The 13,989-nt window shown below is 43.6% G+C and overlaps 1 protein-coding gene across 4 annotated transcripts in view; it reads right to left on the bottom strand.

Annotated features, from left to right (window-relative positions):
* Window positions 1-12,604, bottom strand: part of NDC1 (NDC1 transmembrane nucleoporin) — a 48,379-nt gene extending 35,775 nt beyond the window's left edge. Inside the window, exons 1-6 of one of the 4 annotated variants that reach the window (XM_084787635.1) lie at window positions 12,256-12,603; window positions 11,104-11,224; window positions 7,730-7,831; window positions 4,314-4,488; window positions 3,477-3,615; window positions 765-873 (exon numbers count right to left, since the gene is read on the bottom strand). In XM_084787635.1, coding sequence (XP_084643761.1) covers window positions 765-873; window positions 3,477-3,615; window positions 4,314-4,488; window positions 7,730-7,831; window positions 11,104-11,224; window positions 12,256-12,507 — 898 coding nt within the window. In that variant the 5' untranslated portion in view covers window positions 12,508-12,603. Of the gene's footprint in view, window positions 1-764; window positions 874-3,476; window positions 3,616-4,313; window positions 4,489-7,729; window positions 7,832-11,103; window positions 11,225-12,255 lie in introns of all 4 variants that reach the window. The other 3 variants (XM_084787636.1, XM_084787638.1, XM_084787637.1) reach the window with 3 other exon arrangements.
* Window positions 12,605-13,989: the final 1,385 nt, after the last annotated feature.

Below are 13,989 nucleotides of genomic sequence, written 5' to 3'. Positions count from 1 at the left end.
AGGGGATAATTTCTAAATGCTGTAAGTCCTTCCTCTGTGCGACCCTGAGACATACATGACTTAGCCACCATGGTTATCACAAACAAAGCAAACCAAGACAGCTCCGACGGCTTGTAGGCAGCACTTTTCAATACACAATACATGTGGCTAACAGATGCGCACCAGGAGCAGTGACCGATCCCCCAAGCCTGTTTCAGAGTCTACAGGTGAGGAGTCGCTCACCCCTGCCTCTCACTCCAGCTGTGGTGCTTCTGGGACAGCGAGATGACTCAGCAGGAAGGTCTAATTACCTAAGTCTGACTCTCAGAACCCACATGACAAGAACCAGCTCTTGCAAGCTGTCCTCTGACTGACATGTTTACCATCTTTAATCGTGCAGTAAAGAGCTGTCTGCTCTATTGTGCAACACATCTCCAGAACTTTCTCACCATGCATGACTAAACACCCAGGCCCCGACCAGCTTTCAGCTTTACAACCACTCACTGCTCTGTTTTAGTCGTGCAGCATCTGTTTTGCTGAGGTAAATAGAACTTCATGACTTGCCTTGTGTAGCAACAAGAAATTTCTCTGTTTAAAGAGTAGTATTTTACATGTATATATCACATTTTCGTTAATAAAAAACTCCCTTAACTAAATCCTGACAATGAAATCAGTTGAGCTGATCAAGCACAACTATTAAAAAAAAAAGCTAATTCAATAAAGACTACCTTTGTAACTGACATTTTCTACAATAATAAACTATATTAGAAAGTAGAAATTCTTACCAAAAAAATAGTACACAATGCAGAAATTTCTGACCATGAACAGGGATTCCACACAGCTATGTTTAACTAGTAAGAGAAGAGATCTCCTGAAGCGCAAGAATTTGTACTGCTGTGGAAAACAACAAGGAAAAAAGTCAAATGACGACACACCAGCAGGGCAGAAGGTGAGACAGTCAAATGACGACACACCAGCAGGGGCAGAAGGTGAGACAGTCAAATGACGACACACCAGCAGGGGCAGAAGGTGAGACAGTCGTTCAGAGCTGAGTGGCAGCGGGATGGGGCAGCAGCTTCCCAGCATGTGTGCGGCCCTGTCAGTCCCCACCACCAAAACCTAAATCTCAACAAAACAAGCCATTGCCAGGAGCCTATGAGATGGCTCAGTGGATAAAGGCGCCTGTTGCCAAGCCTGATGACCACATGGTACAAGAAAGAGAACCAACTCCCACAAGCTGTATACATATAAACACATGCACACACACACACACACACACACACACACACACACACACGTGCACACACACACACGGGGTGGGGGGAAGGAATGTAATGTAGAACTTAAAAGATTCACAACAATTAAATAAAGACAAAATATTCTGATGTTTAAATATCTAATAATTTTTACCCTATAAAACTAATATCAGAAATTTAAAAATTAACAATATCAATCCATATGATATTAAGGACTATTGATGGGGAAAGTACAAGAAAACATAATAGCTCAACAGTCCCCTTTTCCATGGGGGAGGCATTCCAAGATGCCTGGCAGTGCCAAACCCTATATATACCATGCTCTTATAAAACATCCTTGTGATTAAAAAAAAAATTAGTAAGATAATAATATCCAATGATAAAAAAAACAAATTTATCTAGTACTTGATTAACATTTATTGTTTCTGGAATTCTCCATTTAATATAGCCAGATTGTGGTTGACTACTGATGAGTAAAACTAGAGAACTCAAAACCATGAATAAAGGGAAGAGGACACAGCAGGTGATGTCTTTGTGGTACTGACTGTGGACTATGATTAGAACAGGTTGCCCTAACCATGTGTAAGTCGTTTGCACCTCACAATCCCGTGGAGAGAGATGGGCTACCAGCTCCATCTTACAGATGACGAGACTACGGCATGGAGAGTGCACACCCAACTCAAGTGGCTAGCCAGACGTAAACCGTGACTATGGAACCAGGCAGGCCAGCCCCAGGGACCATAACCTTAAAGGCCGGTCCTCGGCCTCTACAGACACCTGGCAGCCGCAGCCCAGACCTCAGGTGTGCAGCCTGTGTGTGCTGTAACCCTGGGCACATCACATCACTCTCTGCAAAATAACTTGCTAAAGAAAAGTTAGTGCCTTGTTGTATATTTGCAAAGTCTAAAAACAAAAACCAAAACCCTATTAAACAAGAAAAGCACAGCAAAGCCACACTGCAGAGACACTGAGTAAGCGCTGCTTCTTCTTCCCAGCACTCACTCCCGAAAAGCCAAAGGAACAAAAGATGAGCTTACTAAACTCTGGCTTTCTCCTATTATTTACATTGGGACTGACCCTTCTTTAAGGCATTTTAGAAGCCAAAGAAAAGCAAAGAATTGCAGCCATAGATGGAAACGAATTGTACACCATAATTGTAAAAAGTAGCTCATATGAATACATGGTCACAAACTACAGCTTCCACTGCATTGGTGCAGTCAAGGATTTCAAAGGACAGCCGTGAAACTGTACTGCTCCATGCAGCCACTGGGTGCACCTGCCCCATCACCTCACAACAGGAGGGATACAGTTTCCACAGCAGCTCTTACTTGGCCATTACTACCAAGGTGCAGAGCACCCAACATATCTCTACTTGGTCTCAAGTTTAGAAGTTTTTCAGTTAAATTTTAGAGGGCCAGAGGCAGGTGGATCTCCATGAGTTCGAGGCCAGTCTGGACTGTAGAGGGAGTTCCAGGACAGCCAGAGGTGTTATACAGAGAAACCCTGTCTCAAAAAACCCAAAAAAATAAAAAAATAAAAAATAAAATAAAAAATTTTTAAGAAGGCCTTGGCTACTTCATATATACAATATACCAGACACTACACTAATGCTCTACTGCTTTCATCCTGCTTAATGCTTGCACAAAAGGTACACTGGTACAGATGTTCACTTCTTTGTCAACATCAGCATTAAGAATCTTTTCTCTAGCACACATATAATTAAAACTCAACTTTAAAAGAAAAAAAAAAAAAAAAAAAAGAACCAAGGCAGAGCACAGCGGTGCATACCTTTAATCCCAGCACTCAGGAGGCAGAAACAGACATATTTCTAGTGTGTTTGAGGCTAGCCTGGTCTACATTGTGAGTTGTAGACCATCCAGGGAAACCATGTCTAAAATAATAGTAGTAATGACCACAGTAATAACAATAAAAATTAATAAAATAAAAAAGAATCTGGCATGAGCATTTTAACAGTATTACGTAAGTTTAAAGCAAACTTGTGTGTTTAAGATAGGGTCTCCCCACTGCTACCCCCAGGGGGGCTGACCTCCGAGCTCACAGACAGCTGTGCTGCTGCACGCTCACAGGACCTGAACCTGGCTGTCAGGCAATTTTTACCCACTGAGCCATTTTGGTTTTACTGATCAATCTTGAAGTAATCATGAGGTTGACCATATGACAGACATGACAATGTTAATATTATCAAATTATAGCTAAGAAAATGCTCAAATTGTATCTTACCTGTATAATGGGAAACGGGAGGTAACTCATGTTGTTAATGACGTACAGAAGACTATAGCTATAGCCCATGAACGCTCCCGCCAGCAGGAAAAACAGATGATACTCATTCATACAGGTCTGGGCAGCAGGGCTGGCGAAGCTGAGGAGAAAAGCTAAGCTATGAACTCAACAATCAAACCCACATTATCAGTGTTTTAAGGCTATTTGCCAGAAGGCAAAATTCCAAGTTCATTACTTAAGAAATGCCCAAAACTCTAACAAAATGACTCACTTTAGGTAAACAGGAGCAAAAGCTTAACAAAGCATTTCCCCCTGATGCACGGGACTCTGACTATTGCTCTGTCTCCTTGGAAATCTGAGGTAAGAATGTGTACACAGAGGTGCTGCTTGCAAGGCAAGGTGACTTCATCTAAACACAGAACAAAACGACCTGCGTGTACCTAACACAGGTGCAGGAGCCTCGGCTTCTCGTGTCCCTCCTAACTGGGCCTCTGGATGCCCGGGAAGAGACCAGATCTGAGGAGCACTGGCCTCTACAGCAGGCAGCCCTCACCTGCATCCACGCCCTAGCATTCTCATTCTCAAGACCGCCCCTGAGTTACTCTCAGAAATCCCACAGTGTCTACACAGCACCTTCCACACACAGATGTCTTTAAACTTTTGCTTACTTCCCCAAACATAAAATATCACTAACACAAGATACGCAGAAACAGCAACTTCTGAGAGTCAGGAAGGCAGAGTGCTATACTACTCATCTCCTTTGACTTGGTAAGTAAACAGGGTTCCTAGACAGAAAAATAATAATAATCTTTTTAAAAATGAAAATATTTACTGTACCTCTCAGTTGCAGTACAGGGAACCACGAGAAAGCTGTACTGGCCCTTGGTGATGACAGCCGCACACCACGCCACGGCCATCCCCATGGCAGCATGCATGAGCGAGTGCATGAGCTGCTGAGGGTGAAGGATCCTCCCTATGAGGGCCAGTCGGGAGCCGGGGATGGAAGGCACGACTGCAGAGAGAGCACAGCACCATGGCTTCATAACTGCGGCACCTGACAGCAGCGCGTTCCTCATCCACAAACACCCAGTCAATGTAAAATCAGTACAGGAAACTCTTAAGCTAACAACTCTAACTTGAAAACTCTCGAGAAAATATAAATAAAAAGAGATATACATACAAGAAAACCTAGGAACTCTAAAGATGGAGCCTAGAAGAGACATGATTGACATCTGTCATCTTTCTTGGTTGTTTGTTTGTTATAGACATGGTCTCCTGCTGCCCAGGCTGGCCTCAGACAAATTATCCAGTGGAGGATATATCTGAACCACTGCAGTCCTCCCGCCTGTCTCCTGACTACAGCTGTGCACCCACACACTAACCTTTCAGTTAATACAATGCCAACTCTGACATTTTCCTAAGTGCCATGAAATAAATAGTTTAGTTTAGAAGATAGATCCAAATTGCCTTTAGCCAAAGTTTGAAGCTCATTCTAGAGTCCATCTATGAAAATAAGCTACAAAGACAATGGCCACGATAACGAATATTAAAATAAATGCTTGTCTCAGTTATTACAAAAGTGTGTGCCATTGCACCCAACTCTGAATGGGTATTTTCTTTTCTTTCTTTCTTTCTTTTTTTTTTTTTAATATATTTTTCAAGACAGGGTTTCTCTGTGTAGCCTTGGCTGTCCTGGACTCACTTTGTAGACCAGGCTGGCCTCGAACTCACAGAGATCCTCCTGCCTCTGCCTCAGGAGTGCTGCGATTAAAGGTGTGCACCCCCACGCCCAGCCTGAATAGGTATTTTCATTACATTATATCATTTATTTGCAGGGAGGTATGCATGAAGGTTAGAGTCAGTTCTCCTTTGCCCACTGAGCCTCCACACTAGCTCCTATGCAGGCATTTTCGGGACCTCTCCAACAATCCAAACAGTTCTCTGGAAATGAGCAGGGGAGAACTGTGGGAAGGGAGGAAAGGGACATCTGCGTCTGAGGACAGACAGGCCTACGCTCCCTGCAATAGACACGGAATAATCTTTCAGTACACCCAAACAAAAGAGACGGGGGGAAAATGATGATGATGATGGAGAAAGAAAGAGAGAGTCGGGTGTGGTGGCACACACCTTTAATCCCAGCACTTGGGAGGCAGAGGCAGGTGGATAGATCCCTGTGAGTTTGTGAGTTCGAGGCCAGGCTAGTCTACAAAGTGAGTCCAGGACAGCCAGGACTGTTGCACAGAGAAACCCTGTCTCAAACCAAAAAAAAAGAAAAAAAAAAGAAAAGAAAAAAAGGAAAGAGAGAGAGAGAGAGAGAGAGAGAGAGAGAGAAAGGAGAGATGGTGGTGTGGAGGGAGAGGCTCTAAGACTTGGCATTTTAGGAAAGAAACTGCCATCACCTCCTGCTCTCCACCAGAAATGCCCCAGGGCCAACTATGTGACTGACTTCCTAATGTGGCCAACCCCGCACATCACTCAGCATCCTTTCAAGCTTCATCTTCTCTTTGGGAAACAATTTCTCTTTGTGCTTAACACAACTCCTCCCTTTGAGGTCTGGTCCAGCCACCAGCTCCTCCAGGGAGCTGCCGCGCTCGGCCAAAGGCACACCTCCTTACTGCCTCATCCCTGCCCAGTGCACCTGGGGGCAAACACACCTCACAGATCCTCAGGAGCAAGCTGGGGGCACTCCATGCACGGCGCACAGGACACACAGAAGGCCTAGTCCTACAGGACGAGCCAAGTGACTAGTGAGGTCACTTGGGAGGAGGAGGCAGGCTGATCCCTGGTCTACAGAGTGAATTCTAAGACAGCCAGGACTACAAAGAGAAGCCTCATCTCAAAAATGATACTAACTCGAGCGCCCTCACCTGGCCCACCTACATATAGAAGACGGCCCAGAAGCACAGGAGACAAGGAAGGAACAGGCCATAAGCCAAGGGGTTCTGAACAGGGAAAACAGTGAATAGACAGAGACCTGGCTGGCAATAAAGCAGTAAGGAAGCAAGGAAAAACAATACATATTACAATATCCAGTCAGGACTTAAAGTTTTACATACTATTTTTTAAAATAGAATTTTTAATACTAAAGAGTTAAAAGGAGAGGAAAGATGTTACAGAAAAAATATAAATACATACATACAAGAATAAGAAAATAAATAATCAGAAAAAAATTAAATAATAAACTCAGGAATCTGAAAAGGCAGGAGAGGAATAAACCAAGTGAAAAAATGCTCTGTAATCCAGGATTCTCCCAAGGCAAAGCCCGGGTTTTTTTAAATTAAATATTATAAAACTACAGACTTTAGCCAGCCGGTGGTGGCGCATGCCTTTAATCCCAGCACTCAGGAGGCAGTGGCAGGAGGATTGCTGTGAGTTCGAGGCCAGCCTGGTCTACAAAGTTAGTCCAGGACAGCCAAGGCTATGCAGAGAAACCCTGTCTCAAAAAACAAAACAACAAACAAACAAACAAAAAGAACGAAAAACAAAAAACTACAGACTTTGTTATTGGGGTGTGGAGCATTCATAAATGCATGCAATCCAAGTATCCAGGAGGCGGAGGAAAGAATATCACAAAGCTGAGGTGAACCCAGATTTGGTTCCCTATCCTATAAGGAATTATTTCATAATTCATTTGCTGACTCACAGTTTTAACATGAGCTGTGGACTATCAAAGGTTTACATTTATTTTTTCATTGTGGTAAAATATAAAATAAAATTTACCATTTACCATTGGTATCATTTTTTAAATGCATAGCTCTGAGACACGAGGACACTCACACTGCTGGCAAGCAGCGCCAGCACCACCTCCTGGCCCTGCACCCTCTCAGCAAGCCTCACCCAGCGGCCACTGCCCTTCCTCCTGCAGCCCCCAGTGGCCACTCCACTCTGTCCTCGCTATATACCCAGCTTCCGCAAGCAGACCCACACAATGTCTATCATAAAAGGTCTAAAGGTATTTTCAAAACAGAAACACCAAAATAACTTTAAGTACAACAGAGAGGATAACAGAATATGGCTACGCACATGTTTTTGAAATTCTGCCCTGGGTAAAACGAATTATTTTTGTTTTGCTTTGTCTGAGACAAAGTGTGCCATCTAACCTAGGCTAACTGCCTAACTCCCTCCATGGCCGCAGCTGTCCTCAACCTCATGGTGACCTTCCTGCAAACCTCCCCAGTGCTAGGATTACAAGCAAGTGCCACCACACCCAATGATCAAACTTTTAAAAATAATATTAACATTTGGAAACCTACCTGTATAGAACTCCACATTGAAAATACTTATTACTATAATTACCACTGACAGCAGCAGGAGGTAGAAGATTACTTGCGAACTACATAAGTCATTGAAAGAATCTAAAACACAAGAGAAATGAATTAGCCACGCCCATTCAGTCTTACAGCTGTGTTCAACACACTGCACTACAAGAGTTTGAAATACACTACAGTGGTTTTTTTTTTCTTAACTACAGTGTTTTTAACTTCATTATTTGTGTGTGTACAGATGTCAGTGTATGTTTGTGTACCCGTGTACACATCACAGGACAGAGGGCACTAGATCCCTTGGAGCTGGAGTTACAGGCATCTGTGGGACACCTGGTTTGTTCTGAGCGCTGGGATCCAGCCCTGGCCCATGATTTCCCAGCGAACACTTTAACCACTGCGCCATCATCTCAACAGACTCTGCAACTATAATTTCAACTTTAAGTCTGTCTCCCGCTTTTGTTGTTTTACTGTTTGTTTTTTGGGACCGGGCTTCTCTGTGTAGCCTTGGCTGTCCTGGACTCACTTCATAAACCAGGCTGGCCTCGAACTCACAGAGATGCACCTGCCTCTGCTTCCCTGAGTGCTGGGATTAAAGATGTGTGCCACCATGACCCACTGTCTCCTTTTTTACCCCAAGAATTTATTTGTATACTGCTGACAGGTCCAACAGGACATCAACACAAAACTCCAAAGTGAGGTCTTCAGACTTTGTTCTGGGTACTGCAAAATGGTATTAGAATTTCTTTTAAATAACACAGATGTTATGACAGAGAAAATACAACCATATGCAAACATTTCGTCATGTGAAAGCTATCATAGTAACATACCATGTTTCTTTTCAAAATGTAAACAGTACTTTTGAACTCTACTTAAGCCAGGCACAGTGGCGCACGCCTTCAATCTCAACACTTGGGGAGGCAGAGGCAGAGGCAGGTGGATAGCTGTAAGTTCAAGGCCAGTATGGTCTAAAAGCAAGTTTAGGACAGCCAGTGCTACACAAAGAAATCCTGTATCAAAACAAATGTGTGTGTGTGTGTGTGTGTGTGTGTGTGTGTGTGTGTGTGTGTGTATTTTAAAAAGATATATATACAGTAAATGCAATTAGTGCATATACCAAAAGTCAAAGTAACATGGAAACAACATAATTTGTAAGTCACCTGAAGGGCTGGTCTAAATAGCAAAACCAACTATGTTTCCGTGAAAACCAAAACACTCATATTTCAGGGTAACTCAACAACCAACAAACTTCCAAGCTTAAACAATATATGTGTTACTATCTAAAAATATGAGCAAAACAAAGATATGCTTGCTGAATAGATTCACGTAATAATGAAAGCAATTATTTCTCAAAGTAGAATTCAGAGACCAAAATTAATTACAGATTTCCTAAGCCTGCACAATTTATTATCTTCCATCTCTGCTTTGGCTTCTGGGTAAATCCATTCCTGTGTGCCTTAGCAAAGACTGGCACATACCAACAAAAATATGACTCTATTGCTTAGTAGCAATAGTTCCAAATGCCGAACAATAAAAAGATTCTAACGCCTTGATAACTGACACTTTCTTACAAGAAAGGAAAATTAAAGGAAGATATTATTGAGAAAAAAAAATTCCCAAAGTAATTTGTGCTTTTTAATCTTAGGAATATTTGCAAGATTTCAAAATATATGCTGACAACATTTATGACTTTTTACCTTTTTTTAAAATTTTTATGTCATATTATGGAAAAACAAAAACTAGGTAGATGGTAAACAGACCACTTTAACCTGAACCTTAGTATGACATTTACAAAGCAGACACAATACCACCTCGTTAAATGGTTTTATAGGAAAGAGGTAATATACAGAAGTTACTTAGGGCCTGGGACAGCAATGGCTGCTCCACTAACATAATAGCTACACTTCAATGAGCTGATTTAACTATTTCTGTGTGGGTGTGCTTGCTCATGCACACACGTGTGAGGGCCAGAGGTTGACACTCGGTCACTCCCTCTGTTGTTCTCCATCTTACTTTTTGAGCTAAGGTCGTTCCTGAACCTAGAGCTAGCTCAGCAGCTGGCTAGGCTGGCTGGTCAGTGAGCCCCACCATAGTGTTGGGGTTAGGATGCAAATCACACACCTGGCTTTTATATGATGCTGGGGACCTAAAGCCCGGTCCTCACGATTGAGCAGCACGCACTCTACCCACTGAGCCATCCTTCCAGCCTCTGAATATCCAGATTCCAACAAACATTTCAGCCTGCTTCCATCCTTTCTTCCTCAGCAGACTTTGTATTAAGTCTTCCCTGACAATCTTTTTTTGTTTGTTTTTCTAGAAAGGGTTTCTCTGTTGTAGCCTTGGCTGTCCTGGAATTTACTTTGTAGACCAGGCTGGCCTTGAACTCACAGAGATCCACCTGCCTCTGTCTCTCCTGAGTGCTTTTCCTGCCATTCTTTATTTTCGGCCTCTTTTATCTTTGTTGGCTACAACATAAAAATGAAGTAATCTTTAAATATGTCTATAGCCTTTGCTTATTGTTTTTGAAATAATTTTCTTCTAGAACTCCAGAGCCTCCTGCTACAGCCTCCTAAGCCTTGGGTTATAGATATGTGTCACTATAACCAGATAGCTTAGACATTTTTTTTTTCTTTAGAATATAGGTCATAGCTGGGTAGTGGTGGCGCATGCCTTTAATCCCAGTACTTGGCAGGCAGAGGCAAGTGGATCGCTGAGCATTTGAGGCCAGCCTGGTCTACAAAGTAAGTCCAGGACAGCCAAGGCTACACAGAGAAACCTTGTCTGGGGTGGGGGGAGTTAAAATCAATTAATTTGCCAAAAAGATAAAAAATTTTTTTAAAAAGGTGGGGCTGGGGGTGGGGAGACAAGGCTGGAGAGATGGCTCAACCATTAAGAGCACTTGCTACTCTTTCATAGGACCCAAGGTTCAGTTCTCAGAACCCACGTGGTTACTCACAACCATCTGCAACTCTGCTTTAGGGGATCCACAGGCACCAGGCATCCATGGGATGAACACACATACATGCAGGGAAAAAAATTATACACATACAAATTTTAAAAGAAAAGACAAAAGGACAAGTCTTTGTGTGATATCTTTTTCTTTTTTACTATGTAGCTAAAGTCTCACTGTATGTCCAAGCCTTGAACTCAGATCGTCCTGCCTCTGCCTCTCAAGTGTACACTGCCACACCTAACTATTTCGGTAGTCTTCTGATGAGTCTCTGTTCTGTCCTCATACATAACCTGACACGCTGATTTCTATAACAACAATGGCAGTTCTGTCATTGAGGGAGTGCCTTCACCTAATCTCAAAGTGAATGTTTTGATGCTGTCAATATAGACAGCAATTGAGAATTACCACTTACCTGACAGCCACTGTACAGGGTGGAATAAATCGATGCTGTTGAAGATTATAAAGGCTGTCGTGCAGACGGGTAGAAGCAACACTGACCAAATGATGCTTGTAACTATCCTCCAACCCAAAACCTAAAATTAAAGAGAACTCCCCAGTCACAAAGTCAGTTACACTAACTTAGTCATGCAAATCCTGCTTCTTCATATAACCTACTAACTCTAACCACTACTATTTGTATCCAAATCATCATGCATACATAAAGCCAACGGCTGCCACTATCTGTATGTAATATCACAAACCACTACTGAACCATGTGTTGTCAGGGAACGGGTGTTGCTAGCATTGGGTTCAGAGTAAAGTGCAAAATCAAGTATATTTAAGGTGGAGGTGAAATAATCTATTCCCCCTCCCCGCCGCCCCCGCGTGCTTGGTTTTCTTTCTGGATGCTCAAGGGTGCGCGCGCATTCACACACACACACACACACACACACACACACACACACACACACACACACACACCCTCGCGTGCACACATATACAGAAAAAGATAAAATAAGGGAACAAATTCTATAGGATTTAGAGTGACTGGTGATACACGTGGTGACAAACAGTCCAAAATGTTTTTAGCTCAGGATAAATTACAGTACCATCCAGGTATGCGAAAAGGAACACTATTCTTTGCGCCCATACATAGACTTGATGAAGGAGCAGTCTTTTAAAAATAAAAATAAAAAACAGAGCATATGCTCGGTTTGACGTCTGCTAAGGCCACGCTATATTCTTTCAACACAGGGCACACCTTGCCATTTCGTATCCAAAGTTATCATGTATGTCATTTATTACGAGGCAGCTCGAATCACTAACCTATTGCGGCTCCATCTTTCCTACCCTGTCCAAATTCCCATTCGGGTCAACCCACCCACGCTGACCAACTTCTACTTGGAATTCCAGCTCAATACCCCAAACCTAACTTCCACTGAGGACGCCCCACACCTCTGTACCTAATACCCGTGACGGTCAGGTCCCTACGCGTTATTCCTAAACTGCCCCAAAACGGGCGCCTTCCATGCAAGCGCGCACGCACGCACGCATGCACGCACGCAGGGCCAGAACCTGGCTGCCCACCCGGGGAGGCAGTAAGCACCACGGCGTGCTAACTCACGCGCCAGAGGATGTCCCGTGACCCGCCGGCGCAGGGCCCACTCGCAGCCGTGGCCATGGAGATGGCGGACCCTGCTCTCAAGCGTGCGGGGAACTGAGTGTCCGCCCGCCACCACTGTTCAAAGGCAGGAAGGTCCCGGGAGGACCCAACTGGGGCTGCCCGGAATGCTGCCTGAGCAGAGTCCTGCACAGCCACCAAACCATCTCTCCGCAGCTGCGTCTGAACAGACTCAACCGGACAGAACTGCACCATAGCCACATGACCCGAGGGGGCCTGTGACTCGAAGAACCGTCCTCTGGAGTCCAAAAAGTCCTTCCTAAGCAGGGTCCATCGGGGTATCAAAAGCAAAGGACGACGGTGCTGCATGCTGGGAACTGTAGTCTCGACTCCTGTGAACCAACGGGAGGAAGAGCGTTGCATTCTGGAACTTGAAGTTCCAAAGTACAAGCACGCGACGTAACGTGAAAGCACGCTGGGGTGTCAGGTTCCTGGGACTGGAGTTGGAGACAGTTGTGAGCTGCCTTGTAGGTGCTGGGAATTGAACCTGAATCATCTGGAAAAGTAGCCAATGCTCTTAAAGCTGAGCCGTCTCTCAACGCTCCCTTCTTATTTTATTTCTTGTTTAAAAATAAAGCTGTAGTAACCACAGGGAAAGAGTGAGGAAAGATGTTATACGGTCAGAAAGAACTGAAAATGTGATTTCTTTCTCCCCCTTACCCCCCGCCCCCCCCCCCCCCCGCAGAATGTCATCTTTCTAAAAGCGAAATCACAGGATACTGCAGCCCTCTTCTTAATACTCCGTAATCTCACTAAAACCTTTAATTTAAAAAACAAAAAAATGGTGTTTTGGGCTGGAGAGATGGCTCAGAGGTTAAGAGCACTGACTGTTCTTCCAGATCTTCCAGAGGTCCTGAGTTCAATTCCTAACAACCACATGGTGGCTCACAACCATCTATAATGTGATCTGATGCCCTCTTCTGGCACGCAGGTGTACATGCAGTCAGAGCACTGTATACATAATAATAAATAAATCTTCTTTTCAATTTGGTGTTTTATTGCTTTGAAAGGTGTGTTTTGTTTTTAGCTTCAGCTCTTACACTTGTTGCACGGAGCATCTTCTTCTTCTAGTGTAAAATAAGGATAAAAGCACACCTTGTTGATGGGTGCAGATGTATTTACAATGCTGGGGTGTGGCTGAGTTAATAGAATGTTTTCCTAATATGCACCATGTGCTAGGTTTGATCTACATCACACACACACACACACACACACACATAGACACCAAAACACAGCACAGTGGCACATGCCTGTAATCCCAGCACTCAAGAAATTGAGGCAGGAAAATATAAAGTTCAAAGACATCTTTAGCTAGTGAATTTGAGACTAGTCTGGAATATGTGAAACAGTTGTCTCAAAAAAAAAAGAAAGAAAGAAAGAAAGAAAAGAAAGAAAGAAAGAAAAGAAAGGAAAGGAAAAGAAAAAAAAGAAAGAAAGAAAAGAAAAAAGAAAGATTGCCCTAGACAAGGAGGTGGCTCCGGCAGCAAAGCGTTGCTATGCAACCATGAGGCCCAACATTCAGGGCTCAGGTGGAAATGCTGAGCGTGGGAATTTCTAATCCCAGTGCTGGGCAGGTGGAGATAGAGAGTTCTCTGGCCAGTAAGCCAAGTCTGCTCCGTAAGCCAGTGAGGGAAGCGAGGTGGAGGGAGCCTGAGGAACAGCACACGAAGCTGACCT

This window comes from Acomys minous (assembly GCF_964271855.1).
Source record: "Acomys minous genome assembly, chromosome: 6".
In the NCBI taxonomy this organism is placed as follows: domain Eukaryota; kingdom Metazoa; phylum Chordata; class Mammalia; order Rodentia; family Muridae; genus Acomys; species Acomys minous.
The sequence above is the reverse complement of the archived record's forward strand: the minus strand, read 5'-3'. Positions and strand labels throughout refer to the sequence as shown.